This window comes from Macaca nemestrina, chromosome 18 (assembly GCF_043159975.1).
Source record: "Macaca nemestrina isolate mMacNem1 chromosome 18, mMacNem.hap1, whole genome shotgun sequence".
Lineage (NCBI taxonomy): Eukaryota > Metazoa > Chordata > Mammalia > Primates > Cercopithecidae > Macaca > Macaca nemestrina.
The window spans coordinates 29,232,926-29,252,772 of record NC_092142.1 but is presented as its reverse complement, the minus strand read 5'-3'; the positions used below and the strand labels follow the sequence as shown (position 1 = coordinate 29,252,772).

The window sequence follows — 19,847 nt, the reverse complement described above, 5'->3', positions numbered from 1 at the left end:
CTGAAGGGACAGGGTGGCACAGCGGGTGAGCGGCCTGCACCTCGGAGCCCGGCAGATGGGAGCTCAAGGCCCAGCTCCTCTGCTTCTCAGCTGTACGACTTGCGGTATGTTGTCTGAACTCTCTGAGTCTCCCTTGCTTGCTTGCTTCCTTCCTTCCTTCTTTCCTTCCTTCCTTCCTTCCTTCCTTCCTTCCTTCCTTTTTCCTTTCTTTCTTTTCTTTTCTTTCTTTCCTTCTTTCTTTCTTTCTCTTTCTTTCTTTTCCTTCCTCCCTTCCTTCCTTCCTTCCTTCCTTTTTTCCTTCTTTCCTTTCTTTCCTTCCTTCCTTTTCTTCCTTTCCTTCCTTCCCTTCTTCCTTCCTTCCTTTCTTTTTAGTTTTCATTTTCTTTTTTGAGACAGAAACTTGCTCTGTTGCCCAGGCTGGAGTGCAGGGGTGCAATCTTAGCTCACTGCAACCTCTGCCTCCCAGGTTCAAGCGATTCTCCTGCCTCAGCCTCCCAAGTAGCTGGGATTACAGGCACATGCCACCACGTCCTGCTAATGTTTGTGTTTTTAATACAGATAGGGTTTCACCATGTTGGCCAGGCTGGTCTCGAACTAATCCACCTGCCTCAGCCTCCCAAAGCACTGGGATAAAAGGCGTGAGCCACTGCGCCTGGCCTCCATTCTTTATTTTTAAAGTGAGGATAATAATGATAATAATGACACCCAATGGTAAAAAGGAAGTGAAACAGTGCTTATCAAGCATTTAGCACAGTGCCTTTTATACAATAAGTGCTCAATAAATGGTAGCTATTCTGTTACTCAATAAAAAATTTACTGTATTTTTCTGGCTTCTTTAAATTTTTTTTCTCTTTGTCTTTGGTCTTCAGCAGTTTGATTATAACATGCATTGATATAATGTCCTTTATATTTATCCTGCTTTGATTTTGTAAAGAATCTTGATGTCTTTCATCAGTTTGGGGAATTTTTTTTTTTAATGGACTTTCACTCTTGTCACCCTGGCTGGAATGCAATGGGGGGAGCTCAGGTCACTGCAACCTCAGCCTCCCAGTTTCAAGTGATTCTGCTTCAGCCTCCTGAGTAGCTGGGATTACAGATGCGTGCCACCACACCTGCTAATTTTGTATTTTTTGTAGAGATGGGATTTCAGCATGTTGGCCAGGCTGGTCTCAAACTCCTGTCCTCAGGTGATCCACCTGCCTCGGCCTCCCAAAGTGCTGGGATTACAGGTGTGAGCCACCGCGCGACTGGCCAGTTTGGGGAAATTCTTTTTTTATTATTATTCTTATAATTTTATTAGTATGCATAAACGGTTAATGGATGGTTAATGGACAGATTAGTATGCATAAACGGTTACCAACTTGACTGACCTATCTTACCTACCCTGTAGAGAAAGTATATGTTATTTTAGCTAACTTACCCAGTGCCTGTTCACAAGCTGGCTAAAACTGTCATCTTGGACCCAAGTTGATACAATAGATAAATCTAACTTATATAATCACCCATTATATCTTAACAAAAAATAAATTAAAAACCATTAGCTAAAATAATGTCACTTTTCTTCAGCTTTTAAAATGCCTGTCCAACTTGCTTACTGGGATTAGAAGCAGAAGCCTGACAAAGAAGCATAAGATAAAAATACTGTGAGACTGTCCATCATCGATGCTTTGTTGATGGGACGTTCTCTCATACTGATGTATCAAAAATACATTTTGAAGAGTAAAGGAAGAAATATCTTCATTCAGTTCTTAAATTCCTTACCCCTTAAGTGTCCACATTAATAAGTCTTATGTCCAAGTGAAACATCATGACAATATCTGAGTTTTGCAATGTACACTACACTGAAAGGCAAATCAAATAGCAAAGTACTTAAGAATCTGGGAAATGCTACTCAATCCCCCTTTTCTGCTTTATTCATCTGGACACAAGTACATAACCCTGGAAACAGAAAACATGCTCTTGTGGTATTTCCAGAATAGTAACAATTAACTTTTCCACCATGAATAAAAGCAGCCCATGCAGCCCAGGCCAATTACACAGAAATAGGCAGCTCCTATAAAAAGAGTAGCAGTCCTCTGGTCTGTCTCTCATTATCGCAAAGGTGGTTATCTCCACTGCAGTGTTGGCCCAACTTCCTCCACCAGGAGGTGGGAATAGACATTCTTGAACAGAAGACAGTCTGATCGCTTTCATTTTTACAGCAGGATTTGTTCCAGTATTTATAATGGCATTTCAATGAGTTACCTATTCCACTGCATATTCTGATCAAATGACATCCAAGAGCTTAAGAAGATCATCACCCTGACTGGATATGAGCAAAAGGCTTGGCCTGGTACAAACTCTGGACAATCAATCAGTTGAGAGAAGTCTGTTGGTGGCACATCGCGTGGAAGAGGGCCTGGAACTGGCCACTTTTCTGGTTCTATCTTTTTTCTCATTTTCTCATCCACAATTTCTACTTCTGTGCTATCCTTCAGTGCTTCTAAGATGAGATTAAAGTTTGTAGTGAGAGCCTGAACACGCTGAAAACCAGCAATCAGGGAAATAGGCAAGAAACCTTGTTCATCCATCTTTCCCCGAAGAAAGAAGTCTCGTTCCCAATTTTCTACACTGAAGTAATATTCAATTTGATGCTTAATATACTCTTTAAGCAATGCTTCTTCCACAGGATACACCTGTACACCTGTACCATCATCATAGTAATACATCATGCTGGTATTAAGTCCTGTTTGAAATGGTCAATCAGTCCTTTCACCATGTTCTTGATAACCATATGAATAGTCAAAGTTCAGTCGAGGATTTCCTCTGCCTCGTCCTCTTCCCCATCCTCCGCCTCTTCCTCGACCTCTAAAGGAACCTCGGATATTACCACCCTCACTTCTCACACTGGAAACTTCATCTTGATCATCTCTTTTTTTCTCTGTCTCGCCTCCAATTTCGTGTATCATTTCTCCTATTGTTATGTGTTGGTTTCTTTGCTTCAGGTTGACATCTTCAGGTGTTCCGGGATCCAGGTCTTTCTTGACTCTCTGATCTTACATCATCTAAGTGGAGTGGTACCCACTTGCGCTTATTAGCTCTCTTTCGTTGATTACTTGACTGAGCCTCATCCTCACTGACATTTTCACCGGGACCATTTAACTTTGTTTTCCGATTTTCTTTGCTCTCATTGTTACTTCTCTTTTCAACCTTCTCTTCTTTTTCTTTTCTATTTTGTGGCTTTTTATTTCCTTGGCTGAGGACACTCTGAAATCCAGTGTTCGCTGATTCACTTGGCGTTGGCCAATTCTCCATATCGCTGAAATCACTAGCCTTGTTGGATTTCTTTGTCTTGAGTTTTCCTGCTTTTATAATTTTGAGGAAACCGAACTCGGCTCCTTCCCTCGCCGGGCCACCCGCGGGAGTTGAGGGATTCGACCGCCCGGGTGCCGTCAGGCCCGAAGGCCTGCCCCGCCCCAGCGGCCCTCCAAGTGCGAGGGACGACTAAGGGGACAACTCCCGGCTCACGGGCTGAGGCCGCTCCTACTGCGGGCTCAGGGGCGGGGCGCGCACTAGGCCTCTGTGGCTCGCGGCCTGTCCCCGCGGCGACGGTGGCCAAGGGCCTGAGCGGGCTGCGCACACGGCGCCGGGAGGACCGGGCGCTTGATTTGCCCTTAGGCCCTAAAGCTGGGTCGCGGCTAGGCTAAGGGAGGGGACGCTGTGTCGCCCCCTGGCCTGGGGCGGCTCCCAAGTGAAGTCGGAAATTCTTTAACATCTTTCCTATTCCATCCTATTCCATCTTTCCTATTCTGTCTTTCCTATTCCATCTTTCCTATTTTCTTTCTCTCACTCTCTCTCTCTGTCTCTCTCTCTCTCCTCCCCCACCACCACTTTCTGTAATTCCAATTACATGTTTGTTAGATCTTTCACCATATCCCACACATCTCTTATGATGTTTTTCTGTATTTTTCATTCTTTTTACCTGCATATTTATCCAGATACTTTCAAATGACTTGTCTTCTAGTTCACTAATTCTCTGTTCTGCTTCTAATCTGCTATAAATCTATTTACTGAATTCTTCATTTCAGTCATTGCATTTTTTGGTTCTAGAGTTTCCATTTGACTCTATTTTATGAATTCCAGGTTTTTGATGAAGTTCTCATCCTTTCTCTTTTTTCTTGAAGATATTAATTATAGTTACCTTTTTAAAATTCCTATCCAATCATTCTAATTTCTGAATCACCTGTGGGTCTGTTTCTATTGTACATTGTTTCTCTTGGTTGCTAGTCAGTTGTCTCAATGGAAAGACCAAGGCATTTACCAAGGCCTCTCAAATCTCTGTCTCCCCAGCAGTGGGGAGCTGCTGAATTGTCTGATCAGCTCTTTGGCTTTTCAGTTGCTGTTTTCTACTGGGTTTCTTGGAGTACTGACCTGGGCATTCATGTCTTAGGAGTCAGCCAAAGAGTAGAGGGGGATTTCTATGTAGGTTTGGGAGTAACTCTTCTTCAATTCCCTACTCTCTAACATTTTGCTCTTAATTTCTAGCCATGCTGGCTGCCCTCATATCTGGAATGCTATCTCCTCAGCCTAGGAAAACTGCTCCTAGAAAGGTAATCATTTTTTAGGGATGGGTCTTGCTATGTTGCCCAGGCTGGCCTCAACCTCCTGGGCTCAAATGATCCTCCCACCTCAGCCTCTCAAGTAGCTGAGACTACAAGAAATTGCCATCATGCCCAGCTAATAATTTTACCTTTAAAGAGGATACAATTCTTTCTAGTACTGTCATTACTAGAGACAGTTATTCCTACTACTGTCACTACTAAAGACAGTTATTCTTAGTACTGTCATTACTATTCTCCCACCCCAAACACAATTCTACTCTTTGAGAATAGGAACAAGGGAAGAAGTCACCAGTGATAAAATGTGTATGTGAGTGCTTTGTAAATTTCTGTTTAGCTTCATCAATTCAATCTCCCCAAATAGGTTTTCTCTCCATTTATTAAAAAACAAAAACATGGTTTGTTCACAGACATGGGGACCTCAGTCCTCCGGAGAACTGAGGGAGTAAGGAAGTGCCACATGCCCACCTCTTTAGGGAGGTCCACTGGACTTCCCCACCCAGCAGGGCAATAGCCTGCTCACCCAGGTAAGTCTTGGAGAAGGTTGTCAGAGCCTGTGAGAACTCAGTTCAGGACAGCTAGAAGGCTGGGCAGAGTGGGTTGCAGCACCCATTCATGTCCTCGGTCATTTAACCTCTTGAGACTCACCTTCTCTTAGCCGATCCCGTGTGCTCTTCTGGACACGGAGGCAGACTCTGACCTCCCCAGCTTCCTTGCCTTTCACCATCTGATCATTACACTCAAATACATTCCTTGCCACTTCCCTGGGATTGAACTCCATAGTTGCCTCGACTCTCAGTACTGGCTGGGACCTGCAGGGACACCAGAAAACCATCAGGGACCTTCAAACAAGAAACATTCCTTCAAGGGAGAATGTCTGGTTGACTCCAAAAGGCATTCTCACCTGACCAACAGCACGTGCCCCTGGGCTCCTACAGTCAGGTCCACCAGTCCATCCATTGTGAGGTCCTGCCCCCCACTCAGTGACTGACCAAAATACTGGAGTCTGGAAGGGAGCTTGGAGCCTGCTATCCGCTGAGGGTAAAAAAGAGGTGGAGAGAGAGGGGGTAGGAAAGACAGGAGATATATAACTCAGTCATCCAGCATGACCCAGACAGAGGTTCTCTAAGCTCTACTCAAGTCTCATCTCTTGCAACTAACCAAGGAACTAGGGCAGCTTAGACCTTATCAAGGAATTATTCACCTTTAGACCACAACCTCAAGAGGATACCCATAATTTCTTTTTTAAAAAAACTTTAAAAATAAAAACGGGGGTCTCACTTTGTGGCCCAGGCCGGTCTTGAACTCCTGGGCTCAAGCAATTCTGCCCTATCAGCCTCTCAAGTGCTAGGATTACAGGTGTGAGCCACCACGCCCAACCCCAAGTTTCTATTAATTACCTGCATTTCCCTGGGTACAGGGAAAAGTAAAAGTATATTATTCAGCTCAGCTGAATTTCATTTATGTAGTCAGAATAATGCAAATACTGAATGTTGATCTAACCAAAATGATCACATAAACATGAGGAGTGAATGGGGGTAAAAGAGTGCTACTATGTGGCAAAAGGAAAACTGAAAAAGAGATCAATCTCCACCTTCCATGGTGGGAAGTCAGTGCTAAAACAAAAATCAAAAAGTAGCAAAATTATTATTATGTAATTTGAACAGATAGAGAATTGAAAGAGCTGAAAGTGGTTCTGTCAAGAGCAGGGGAAATGAAGCCAAAACCATAGTGTATGTGGAAATTGTTGTTTTTTTAACAGTGAGCTTTTTGGAACTATTTTGACTCTTTAAAGTATGTGCAAGAGTAATATTGAAAAACTGACAGCCAAATAATAAATTTTAAAGAAATTTTAAAAGTGATTTTGTCATGTCCTTAATGCCAGTGAATTGGACACTTTTAATTATGGTATAAAAGTTATAAGACAAAGATATTAAAAATAACTATAGCTAAAATTATGTTACTGGATACACAATATAAATAACTGTAAATTGTGAATCAATAACATAAAACATGTAGTGGGGAATAAAAGTATAGGGTGTATGTGATTTAAGTTCAGTTGTTATCAGCTTAAAATAGACCATGATAATTATAAGATGTTTTGTGGAAAACACAAAGAAAATACCTTTAGAAGTTATATACACAAAAAGAAAACAGAATGAAAGCATATTAATACAAAAATTAACAACAATAAAACACAAAGGAAGACAGCAAGGAAGAAAAGAGGGACAAAAGACCTACATGACAAACAGAAAACAATTAATAAAATTGCAGTAGTAAATCCTTCTCTAACAATAATTACTTTAAATGTAAACAGAAGTAAACTCTCAAAACAGAGTGGCAGAATTAATAAAAATACAAAATCCAATTATATGCTGTCTACAAGATACCCACTTTGTATTTACTGACACTTAGGCTAAAAGTAAAGGAGCAGAAAATGCTATTCCATGAAAATGGCAACCAAAAGAGAGCAGAATGACATGCTAATACAGACAAAATGACTTTAAGTCAAGAAACAAATTATGATATTATATAATGATGAAATGGCCATTTCACCAGGAGTTGTAACAATTAATTATATACACACCCATCAGACATCTAAATATATAAAGCAAATAATGACAGAACTGAAGGGAGAAATAAACAGCAATTCAATAGTAAGAAACTTCAAAATCCTACCTTCAATAGCAAGTAGAACAACTAGGCAAAAAAAAAGAGAGAGAGAGAAATAGTACATTTGAATTACACTATGGACCAAATGGCCTTAACAGACATATACAAAATACACAAGCTAACTACTGCAGAATATACATGCTTCTCAAGCACACATGGACCATTCCCCAGGACAGACCACATGTTAGGTCACAAAACAAGTATTAACAAATTTAAAATGATTGAAATTATATCAAGAATCTTTTCCAACCACAATGGAATGAAACTAAAATTCAATACCAGAAGAAAAACTGGAAAAAACATACATATGTAAAAATTAAGCAACACACCCTTGAACAACCAATGGATAAAAAAAGAAATTAGAAAATAATTTTTTTATCCATTGAGATAAATGAAAACAAAAACGTAATATACCAAACTTACTGGGAGGCAGCAAAAGCAGTACTAAAGGGAATTTCAGAGTGATAAACACCTAACTTTAAAATAAAAAGAAAGATTTCAATTACAAAACCTAACTTTACACCTTGAGGAATGAGAAATAAAAGAACAAACTAAACCTAAAGTTAGTAGAAGGAAGAAAATAATAAAGATCACAGAAAAATAAATCAAATAGAGAATAGGAAAAAAATCAATGAAATTAAGTTGATTTTTCAACAAGATAGAATTGACAAGCTTTGGCCAGGCACGGTGGCTCATGCCTGCAATCCCAGCACTTTGGGATGTCGAGGCAGGTGGTTCACCTGAGGTGAGGAGTTCAAAACGAGCCTGACCAACATGGTGAAACCCTGTCTCTACTAAAAATATGAAAATCAGTCAGGTGTGGTGGCACATGCCTGTAATGCCAGCTACTCGGGAGCCTGAGGCAGGAGAATCACTTGAATTTGCGAGGTGGAGAATGAAATGAGCTGTGATCATGCCACTGCACTCCAGTCTGGGCAACAGAGCAAGACTCCGTCTCAGAAAAGAGAAAAAGATTTGACAAGCTTTTAGGTAGACCAAGGAAAAAGGGAGAAACAACAGAAACAAAAGATAAGTAAAATTATAAATGAAAGAACATACAACTGATGCCATACAATAAAAAGGATCATAAGAGACTACTGTGAACAATTATATGTTCACAAACTCGATAACCTTGAAGGAATGGATAAATTCCTAGAAATATACAACCTACCAAGCCTGAATCATAAGGCAATAGAAAGTTTAAACAGATCTATAATGAGTAAGGAGATTGAATCAGTAATCAAAGTCCTCCTAACAAAGAAAAGCCCAGGACCTGCTGGCTTCTCAGGCAAATTCTACCAAACATTTAAAGAAGAATTAATATCAATTCTTCTCAAACTCATCCAAAACATTGAAGAGAAGGGAATACTTCCAAACTTATTGTATGAGGCAAGCACTATCCTGACACTAAATCCCAACAAATACACCATGAGAAAAGATCACTACATGCCAATTTCCCTATTGAACATAGATCCAAAATCCTAAATAAAATACTAGCAAACTGAATTCAATAGCACAAAAGGATCATACACCATGACCATGTGGGCTTTATTCCTGGCACACAAGGATGGCTCAACATATGCAAATCAATAAATGTGATGTACCACATTAACAGAATAAGGAATAAAAATAACATGATCATATCAATAAAAAAAAAGAAAGCATTTAATAAAATTAAACATCTGCCTTAGCTTATTTGGTATAACAAATAACATAGACTGGATGGGTTACAAGCAATAGATATTTATTTCTCAGGGTTCTGAAGACTTGTGACATCCAAAATCAAGGGGCAAGCAGATTCAGTATCTGGTGAAAGCCTATTTTCTGGTTCATAGGCAACCATCATTTTGCTTTGTCTAAGTGCACTAATCCTATTCATGAGGGCCACACTCTTATGACCTAAACACCTTCCAAAGGTCCCATCTACAAATACCATCACACAAGGAATTAGGCTTCAACATAGGAATTCAACTTATGGCTTCAACATATGAATAGCAAGACACAAACATTCAGGCCACAGGAATAGCCACTCATGATTAAAAACCCTCAACAAACTAGAAATACAGGGAAATGACATCAACATGAAGAACATAAATAAAAAGTGTCTGGTTAACATCATACCCAGTGGTGAAAAATTGATTTTACCACTAAAATTAGGAACAAGGCAAGGATGCCCACACTCACCACTTCTATTCAACACAGTACTGAAAGTCCAAGTCAGAGCAATTGAGCAAGAAAAAGATAAGAAACGCATCCAAGTTAGAAATAATAAAAAAATTGTCCCTGTTTGCAATTGACATGATCTTATACATAAGAAACTTGTTACAAACACTCTACAAAAAAGTTATCAAATTTAATAAACAAATTTAGTAAAGTTATGGAATACAAAATGAACATATAAAAATTAGTTGTATTTCTATACACTAATGATGAACTATCTGAAAAAGAAATTAATCCCATTTACAATGGCATCAAAAAATAAAATACTTACAAGTTAATATAACCAAGAAGGTGAAAAATATGCGCACTAAAACTATAAAACATTGATGAAAGAAAATGAAGATAAAAATCAAGGGAAAGATATCTCATATTATGGATTGAAAGAATATTTTTTAAAGGTCCATACTACTCAAAGTGATCTATAGAGTCAATGTAATTCCTACCAAAATCCCAATGGCATTTCTTACAGAAATAGGAAAAACAATACTAAAATTATGAAGTCACGAAAGACCTCAAATAGCCAAGACAATCTTGAGCATATACAATAAAGGTAGAGGTATCACACTACCTGACATCAAAATACGCTACAAAGGTATAGTCAGCAAAACAGCATGACACTGGCATAAAAACTGAGACATTGACCAATGGAACAGTATAGAGAGCTCAGAAATGACCCCATGCATTTACAATCAACGAATTTTCAACAAAGGTGCCAAGAGCATACAATGGGAAAAGGACAGTCTTTTTAACAAATGGTGTTAAGAACACTGGATATCCACAGGCAGAAGAATAAAACTGAGCCTTTATCTCAAACCAAATACAAAAATCAAAAGCGTTGGGCTGGGAGCAGTGGCTCATGCCTGTAATCCCAGCACTTTGGGAGACTGAGGCGGGTGGATTACCTTAGATCAGGAGTTCGAGACCAGCCTGACCATCATGGTGAAACCCTGTCTCTATTAAAAATACAAAAAATTAGCTGGACGTGGTGGCAGATGCCTGTAATTCCAGCTACTTGGGAAGCTGAGGCAGGAGAATCTCTTGAACCTGGGAGGCAGAGGTTGCAGTAAGCCAAAATTGCACCATTGCACTCCAGCCTGGGCAACAGAGCTAGACTCTGTCTAAAATATAATAAAATTTAAAAATTTAAAAAAATTAAAAAGTGAGTTAAAGGCTTAAATGTAAGATCCAACACTATAAACTATTAGAAGGAAACATAGAGGGAAAGCTTTGTGATATTGGTCTGGGCAATTATTTTTTTATATGATCCTGAAAACACAAGCAACAAAAACAAAAACAGACAAGTGGAATTGCATCAAACTAAAAAGCTTCTGCACAATAAAGGAATAATTAGCAGAGTGAAGAGACAACCTACAGACTGGAAGAAAATATTTGCAAACCATATAACTGATAAATGGTTAATATCCATAACATATAAACAACTCAATAGCAAGATAATAAATAACCCAATTTAAAAATGGGCAAAGAGGGTCGGGTTGGGTGACTCACGCCTCTAATCCCAGGACTTTGGGAGGCTGAAGCAGGTGAATCACTTGAGGTCAGGAGTTTGAGACCAGCCTGGCCAACATCGTGAAATGCCATTGCTACTAAAATACAAAAATTAGCTGGGTGTGGTGGTGGGCACCTATAATCCTGGCTACTCAGGAGGCTGAGGCAGGAGAATCACCTGAACCCAGAGGCAGAGGTTGCAGTGAGCCGAGTTCACGCCACTGGACTCCAGCCTGGGTGACAGAGTGAGACTGTCTCAAAATAAAAGAAAAAAAACTGCCCCGTACTACCACAGGAGGACCAGCCTAACCATTTGCTGCAAAAGTTGGCTGTAATTGATCTTGTGAAAACTACTATAAATTTCATATGCAACCAAAAAAGAGCCCATATAGCCAAGACAATCCTAAGCAAAAGAACAAAGCTGAAGGCATCACACTATCTGACTTCAAACTATACTACAAGGCTACAGTAGCCAAAACAGCATGGTGCTGATACCAAAACAGATATATAGACCAATGGAACAGAACAGAGGCCTCAGAAATAACACCACACATCTACAACCATCTGATCTTCAACAAACCTGACAAAAACAAGCAATGGGGAAAGGATTCCCTATTTTATAAATGGTGCTGAGAAAACTGGCTAGCCATATGCAGAAAGCTGAAACTGGGTCCCTTCCTTACACCTTATACAAAAATTTACTCAAGATGGATTAAAGACTTAAATGTAAAACTTAAAACCATAAAAACCCTAGAAGAAAACCTAGGCAATACCATTCAGGGCATAGACATGGGCAAGGACTTCATATCTAAAACACCAAAAGCAATGGCAGCAAAAGCCAAAATTGATAAATGGGATCTAATTAAACTAAAGAGCTTCTGCACAGCAAAAGAAACTATCATCAGAGTGAACAGGCAACCTACAGAATGAGAGAAAATTTTTGCCACCTATCCATCTGACAAAGGTCTAATATCCAGAATCTACAAGGAACTTAAATTTACAAGAAAAAAACAAGCAACCCCATCAAAAAGTGGACCAAGGTTATGAACAGACACTTCTCAAAAGAAGACATTTATGCAGCCAACAAACATAAAAAAAAAAAAAAAAAAAAAAAAAGCTCATCATCACTGGCCATTAGAGAAATGCAAATCAAAACCACAATGAGATACCATCTCACGCCAGTTAGAATGGTGATCATTAAAAAGTCAGAAAACAACAAATGCTGGAGAGGATGTGGAGAAATAGGAACGCTTTTACACTGTCAGTGGAAGTGTAAATCAGTTCAACCATAATGGAAGACAGTGTGGTGATTCCTCAAGGATCTAGAACCAGAAATACCATTTGACCCATCAATCCCATTACTGAATATATACCCAAAGGATTATAAATAATTCTGCTATAAAGACACATGCACACGTATGTTTATTGAAGCACTATTTACAATAGCAAAGACTTGGAACCAACCCAAATGCCCATCAATGATAGACTGTATAAAGAAAATGTGGCACATATACACCATGGAATGCTATGCAGTCATAAAAGAGAATGAGTTCATATCCTTTGCAGGGACATAGATGAAATTGGAAACCATCATTCTCAGCAAACTAACACAGGAACAGAAAACCAAACACCACATGCTTTCACTCATAAGTGGGAGCTGAACAATGAGAACACATGGACACAGGGAGGGGAACATCACTGGACCCTGTTGTGGAGTGGGGATCAAGGGGGAGGGAGAGCATTAGGACAAATACCTAATGCATGTGAGGCTTAAAACCTAGATGACGTGTTGATGGGTGCAGCAAACCACCATGGCACTTGTATACGTAGGTAACAAACCTGCAAGTTCTGCACATGTATCACAGAGCTTAACGTATAATTTAATTTTTTTTTTTTTTTTTTGAGACAGAGTCTTGCTCTGTTGCCAGGCTGGAGTGCAGTGGCACAGTCTTGGCTCATGGCAACCTCCGCCTCCTGGTTCAAGCAATTCCCCTGCCTCAGCCTCCCAAGTAGCTGGTATTACAGGCACGTGCCACCAAGCCCAGCTAATTTTTGTATTTTTAGTAGAGATGGGGTTTCACCATGTTGGCCAGGCTGGTCTTGAACTCTTGACCTCGTGATCCGACTGCCTAGGCCTCCCAAAGTGCTGGGATTACAGGCATGAGCCACTGTGCCTGGTCCAATGTATAATTTTAAAAACAAATAATAAATAAGTAAAACATGAAGATTAAAAAAAAAAAAAAAAAAGACTGCCCCCTACTACCACAGGAAGACCAGCCTACCCATTCACTGCAAAAGATGGCTATAATCGATCTTGTGAAGGCATTACTGAGCAGATCAAGATCTCTGCAAATGAACACTAAAGATGTTCTGAATAAATTATAGTCCGGCGGAGTGCAGTGGCTCACACCTGGAATCCCAGCACTTTGGGAGGCCAAGGTGGGAAGATCACTTGAGCCCAGGAATTGGAGATCAGCCTGGGAAACATAGAGAGACCCTGTCACTGCAAAAGAAATTTAAAAATTAGCCAAGCATGGCAGCATACACCTGCAGTCACAGTCAGGAGGCTGAGGCAGGAGGATCACACGAGCCTGGGAGGTCAAGGCTGCAGTGAGCCATGATTGCACCACTTCACTCCAGCCTGCGTGACAGACCAAGACCTTGTCTCAAAAAAAAAATAATAATAAATACATTTTAATCCAGTGGCATTTTAGTGTCTTTTTTGAAAACAAAAATTACATGTAATGTTACATTCTTGCCTGTTCTGTTGACAGCATTAATTGATCCATTGAATTTCTTTTCTTTTTTTTTTCTTTTTGTGACACAACTTTTAGTCTCACTTGCATTTATGTGTGTTTTTCAGACCACAATTAATAATTATATTGAAAATGTAGCAGCAATTGTCTTGAAGTATGTTCATATATTATTGGACACTAACACTACATTGGACTCACTTGTGTGAACTCACTGCTAAACATGATTTAAAAGCCATTAAGAGTACCTTGCAGCCAGGCATGGTGGCTTACACCTGTAATCCCAGCATTTGGGGATGCTGAGACACGCAGATCACAAAGTCAGTAGTTCAAGACCAGACTGGCCAATATGGTGAAACCCCATCTGCACCAAAAATACAAAAATTAGCTGGGCATGGTGGCACATGCCTGTAATCCCAGCTACTCAGGGGGCTGAGGCAAAAGAATCTCTTGCCCAGGAGGCAGAGGTTGCAGTAAGCCAATACCATGCCACTGTACTCCAGTGTGAGCAACAGGGCAAAATTCTCCATCTCAAAAAAAAAGAAAAAAGAGCGCTTACCTTGCATTAGCACTCTTAAAAATGCTAATAGACATCACTATTAGCTGTGAAGGTTTGAGTTTCATATGTCCGCACTGATATTCTTATCAAAAATTTCTACATTAGCTTCAAATATTCAGTTTAAAACTCAAACTTTGAGATTTTTGTAGTTTTTAGTTGGTTCATTTTGAAAATTTAATATGTTGATGGAAGTTTTAAATTATCATCATTATTTTACAAAATGATGGAGGAGGAGCTAAAAATCCTTGTTAGTTAAGGGAATTATGAAGGGTCAAAAAACTTCCTCATTAGGACACAAGGAAAAAGGATGGCCTGCTAAATCATGCAAAAATGCTTTTTGGTACCTTGGATTAGTCATATAATAGCTATAGCAAGAAATAGATACCATGAACAGACCAATAACAAGCAGAGAGATTGAATCAGAAAGAGCCCAGGACCAGAAGGTTTCACAGCTGCATTTTAACAGACATTCAAAGAATTGGTACCAATGCTATTGATGCTATTCCAAAAGACGGAGAAAGAGGGAATCTTCCCTAAATCATTCTATAAAGCCGGTGTCACACTAATACCAAAAACAGAAAAGGACATAACAAAAAAAAGAAAACTACAGAACAATATCCCTGATGAACATAGAAGCAAAAATCCTCAACAAAATACTAGCTAACCAAATCCAACAGTACATCAAAAAGATAATACATCACGATCAAGTCGTTTTCATCCCAAGGATGCAGGAATGGTTTAACATATGCAAGTCAATAAATGTGACATATCACATAAACAGAATTAAAGACAAAAACTATGTGATCATCTCAATAAATGCAGAACAAGCATTTGATAAAATCCCTTTATGATAAAAAATAAAGCTTTCAGTAAATTAGACATAGAGGGGACTTATCCCAAAATAATAAAAGCCATATCTGACAAACCCACAGCCAATTTCAGATTGAAGGGGGAAAAGTTGAAAGCATTCCCCCTAAGAACTGGAACAAGACAAGGATGCCCACTTTCAGCACTTCTATTCGACACAGTACTGAAAGTCCCAGCCAAACCAATCAGGCAAGAGAAAGAAACAAAGGGTTCCAAACTGGAAAAGAGGAAGTCAAACTAGAGCTGTTTGTCAATTATATGATCATTTACCTAGAAAATCCTAAAGGCTCATCCAAAAGATTCCTAGATCTGATAAACAATTTCAGTAGTCTCAGGTTACAAAATCAATGTATGCAAATCAGTAGCACTGTTGTACACCAACAACAACAAAGCTGAGAATCAAATCAAGAACTCAATCTCTTTTGTAACAGCTACAAAAATAAAATAAAATACCTAGGAATATAGTTAACCAAGAAGATGAAGCTCCATACAAGGAAAACTACAAAACACAGCTGAAATAAATTATAGATGACACAAACAAATGGACACATGCTCATGGATAGGAAGAATCAATATTGTGAAAATGACCATACTGCCCAATCTACAGATTCAATGCAATTCCCATCAAAATACCAACATCATTTTTCACATAACTAGAATAAAACAATCCTAAAACTCATATGGAACAAAAAAAGAACCCAAATAGCTAAAGCAATACGAAGCAAAAAGAACAAATCTGGAGGCATCACAGTACCAGACTTCAAATTATACTACAAGGTTATAGTTACCAAAACAGCATAGTACTGGTATAAAACTAGGCACTTAGACCCATGGAACAAAATAAAGAACCCAGAAATAAAGCCGAATACTTTCAGCCGACTGATCTTTTACAAAGCATACAAAAACAAATTGGGAAAAGGACACCCTATTCAGTAAATGTTGCTGGGAAAACAGGCAAATCACATGTAGAAGAATGAAACTGGATCCCCTTCTCTCAACTTATACAAAAATCAACTCAAGATGGATCAAAGACTGAAATCTAAGACTTGAAATCATAACAATTCTAGAAGATAACATTGGAAAAACTCTTCTGAACATTGGTCTAGGCAAATAATTCATGACTAAGACCCCAAAAGCAAATGCAACAAAACCAAAAATAAATAAATGGGACCTAATTAAACTAAAAAGCTTCTGCACAGCAAAGAAATAATCATCAGAGTAAACAGACAACTCACAGAATGCAAGAAAATATTTGCCAACTACGCATCTGATAAAGGACTACTATCCAGAATCTATAAGAAGCTCAAACAAATCAGCAAGGAAAAACAAATAATCCCATCAAAAAGTGGGCAAAGGATATGAATAGACAATTCTCAAAAGAAGATATACAAATGGCCAACAAACATATGAAAACAATGCTCAACATCACTAATCATCAGGGAAATGCAAATTAAAACTACAATGAAATACCACCTTACTCCTGCAAGAATGGCCACAACTAAAAAGTCAAAAAACAATAGATCTGGCATGGATGTGGTGAAAAGGGGACACTTTTACACTGCCAGTGGGAATGTAAATTAGCACAACCTCTATGGAAAACAGTAAGGAGATTCCTTAAAGAACTAATAGTAGATCTACCATTTGATTCAGTAATCCCACTACTGGGTATCTACCCAAAGGAAGTCATTATATGAAAAAGATACATGAACATGCATGTTTATAGCAGCACAATTCACAACTGCAAAGATATGGAACCAACCAACCTGTGGTACCCATCGACCAATGAGTGGATAAAGAAAACATTTTGTATATATATACACACACACATACACACACACACACACACACACACACACACCATGGAGTACTACTCAGCCATAAAAAGGAATGAAATAATGTATTTTGCAGCAACTTGGATGGAACTGGAGGCCATTATTGAAGTAACTCAGGAATGGAAAACTAAATATATGTTTTCATTTAAAAATGGGAGCTAAGCTATAAGGATACAAAGACAAGAGTGATACAACGGACTTTGAGGACTTGGAGAAGGGGTGTCTGGGAGGAGGTAAGAGACAAAAGACTATATATTTGGTACAGTGTACACTGCTTTGATGGCAGGTGCACTAAAATCTCAGAATTCACCACTATAGAATTCATCCATGTAACCAAAAAACACCTGTACTCCAAAAAGCTACTGATTTTTTTTTAAATCATATAATAACTATAGTTCACTCAGTACTTGCTTAAATTTTAGATAATAACTATAGTCCATTCAGTACTTGCTTAAATTTTAGAAAAGCTACATAAATTACTGGTATATAACTTGAAGATTGCTCTGGCTGGGCGCAGTGGCTCACATCTATAATCCTAACACTCTGAGAGGCCGAGGCAGGAGGATGGCTTAAGACCAGAAGACCAGGCTGGCCAACATAGTGAGACTTCATCTCTACAAAAAATTGAAAAATTAGCCAAGCGTGGGGGTGCACACCTATATTCTCAACTACTTGGGTGGCTGAGAAGGGAGAATTGCTTGAGCCCGGGTGTCAAGGCTGCAGTGAGCTGTGATCTCGTCACTGCACTCCAGCCTGGGCAACAGAGGGAGACCCTGTCTCAAAAAAATAAAAAGAAAGCGACAGAGACAGAGAGAAAGAGAGAGAGAAAGAGAGAGAGAGAGAGAGAGAGAGAAAGAAAGAAAGAAAGAAAGAAAGAGAGAGAGAGAGAGAGAGAAAGAAAGAAAGAAAGAAAGAAAGAAAGAAAGAAAGAAAGAAAGAAAGAAAGAAAGAAAGAAAGAGAAAGAAAGAAAGAGAAAGAAAGAAAGAAAGAAAGAGAAAGAAAGAGAGGATTGTTCTTCCTTAAGAAAGAGAGAGAAAGAGAGAAAGAAAAGATTGTTCTTCCTTTAAGAAAGAAAGAAAAGAAGAAAGGAAAGGAGAAAAGAAAGAAAAGAAAAGAAAAGACTGTTCTTCCTTTGGCTAATTAAGTAATGCCCTCACAGCACTAGATTGCGTGGTGCACTTACTGGATAAACTCAATAGTGCCTCTAGTTGGGTTGATTGAGGATGTCTGAAAAGTGCTCACAGAGCCCAATGCCTGCTATTGCACAACAGATGAACATTTTCCTTTCTACACTGAGAATTTTCTTCTGTTTTTAGTGTGGTTTATTTTTGGCTCAGAAATAGTTGCTATGATGAAAATATTCCTTTGTTAGAAAAGACAGTAGCTACAACATCGTTTTGAAAGAACCATGAGCATGAGCTATTTTTAAAAGCCATAAGAAGTGGTTTGTTTATTTGTCAGGGTTAATTCTTGATTATGTTAACACTGTTTTATGATAAGGTGACTTTTTTAGATTCAAGTCAAAGAGGTTCTCTATTTTTATCATTACAGATCACAGTCACAACATAGTGAGTTCTGCATACTGACTCATGTACTGAAACCTTAAATAAGTTAGCAAGAAAAGCAATAGTTTTCTGAAGCCATGATATGGGTGATACACAGTTCATACTCGGATTATAATAAAGCTCTTCATAATTATGAATTATAGAACACTACTTTTTATAAAACCATATTTTTAGGGATATTTAGGAGTGATATAGAACTGGTAAATTAGTAAAATAAGTTTTACTGGATTTTTGTATATAATCATCTCTAGTACTCTGGAAATTGAGGATTCATTATGCTGTGATCAACTTCAAATACTTTTTAGTTCCAAATATATGAGTTAATAAAACTTGCTTTTATGAGTATGTGCCAAATTGGGCAACATCAATGGATTTTCTAAAACAAATGTAAGTGTCTTTCATTTAATGTTATTTGACTCTAATAAAATGCAGGATTTTGTATATATAAATGACAAAGTTATAGTACTTAAAATAGTATGGTACTAGCATAAAGATAGACATATAGACCGATGGAACAGAATAGAGAGCCCAGAAATAAACCCATCCATATGGGTCCAACTGATTCTCCAAAATAATACCAAGAATATACAATGGGTAAAAGATACTCTCTTAGACAAATGGTACTGGGAAACTGGATATACGAATGCAAGATAATGCAACTTGACTCTTATATCATACACAAAAATCAATTAAAAATGAATTAAAGACTTCAATGAAAATGTAAAACATCTAGAATAAAACTCAGAGGAGAAGCTGTAAAGATGGTGGTTTGAGCAATGAGTTTACGGCTATGATACCAAAAGTACAGGCAACAAAAATAACCAAATCTGACTGCATCAAACCAAGTGAGACTTCTACAGAGCAAAGGCAACAATAAGCAAGGTAAAATATAACCTACAGAATGGGAAAGAGTATTTGCAAACTATGTATCTGATAAGGGGTTAATCTCCAAAATACATAGTGAACTCATACAACTCAATAGCAAAATATCTAATAACTTTTTTTTTGAGACACGATCTCCCTCTGTCTCCCAGGCTGCAGTGCAGTGGCACAATCTCGGCTCACTGCAACCTCCGCCTCCCGGGTTCAAGTGATTCTGCTGCCTCAGCCTTCCGAGTAGCTGGAATTACAGGCCACCACAGCCCAGCTAATTTTTGTATTTTTAGTGGAGATGAGGTTTCACCATGTTGGCCAGGCTGGTCTCAAACTCCTGACCTCAGGTGATCCGCCCGCCTCGGCTTCCCAAAGTGCTGGGATTACAGGCATAAGCCAC

General features: G+C 38.7%; 1 protein-coding gene and 1 pseudogene across 5 annotated transcripts in view; both read right to left on the bottom strand.

Moving 5' to 3' along the window:
* Positions 1–19,847, bottom strand: part of LOC105482963 (integrin subunit alpha M) — an 80,488-nt gene that overhangs the window by 8,881 nt on the left and 51,760 nt on the right. For 3 of the 5 annotated variants that reach the window (XM_011743478.3, XM_011743479.3, XM_011743482.3), the window contains 3 exons: positions 7,278–7,298; positions 5,503–5,633; positions 5,247–5,410 (listed from right to left, as the gene is read on the bottom strand). In XM_011743478.3, the coding sequence (XP_011741780.2) occupies positions 5,247–5,410; positions 5,503–5,633; positions 7,278–7,298 (316 nt within the window). The remainder of the gene's footprint in view (positions 1–5,246; positions 5,411–5,502; positions 5,634–7,277; positions 7,299–19,847) is intronic. The other 2 variants (XM_011743480.3, XM_011743481.3) reach the window with 1 other exon arrangement.
* LOC105482962 (la-related protein 1B-like) lies at positions 8–5,240 on the bottom strand (annotated as a pseudogene).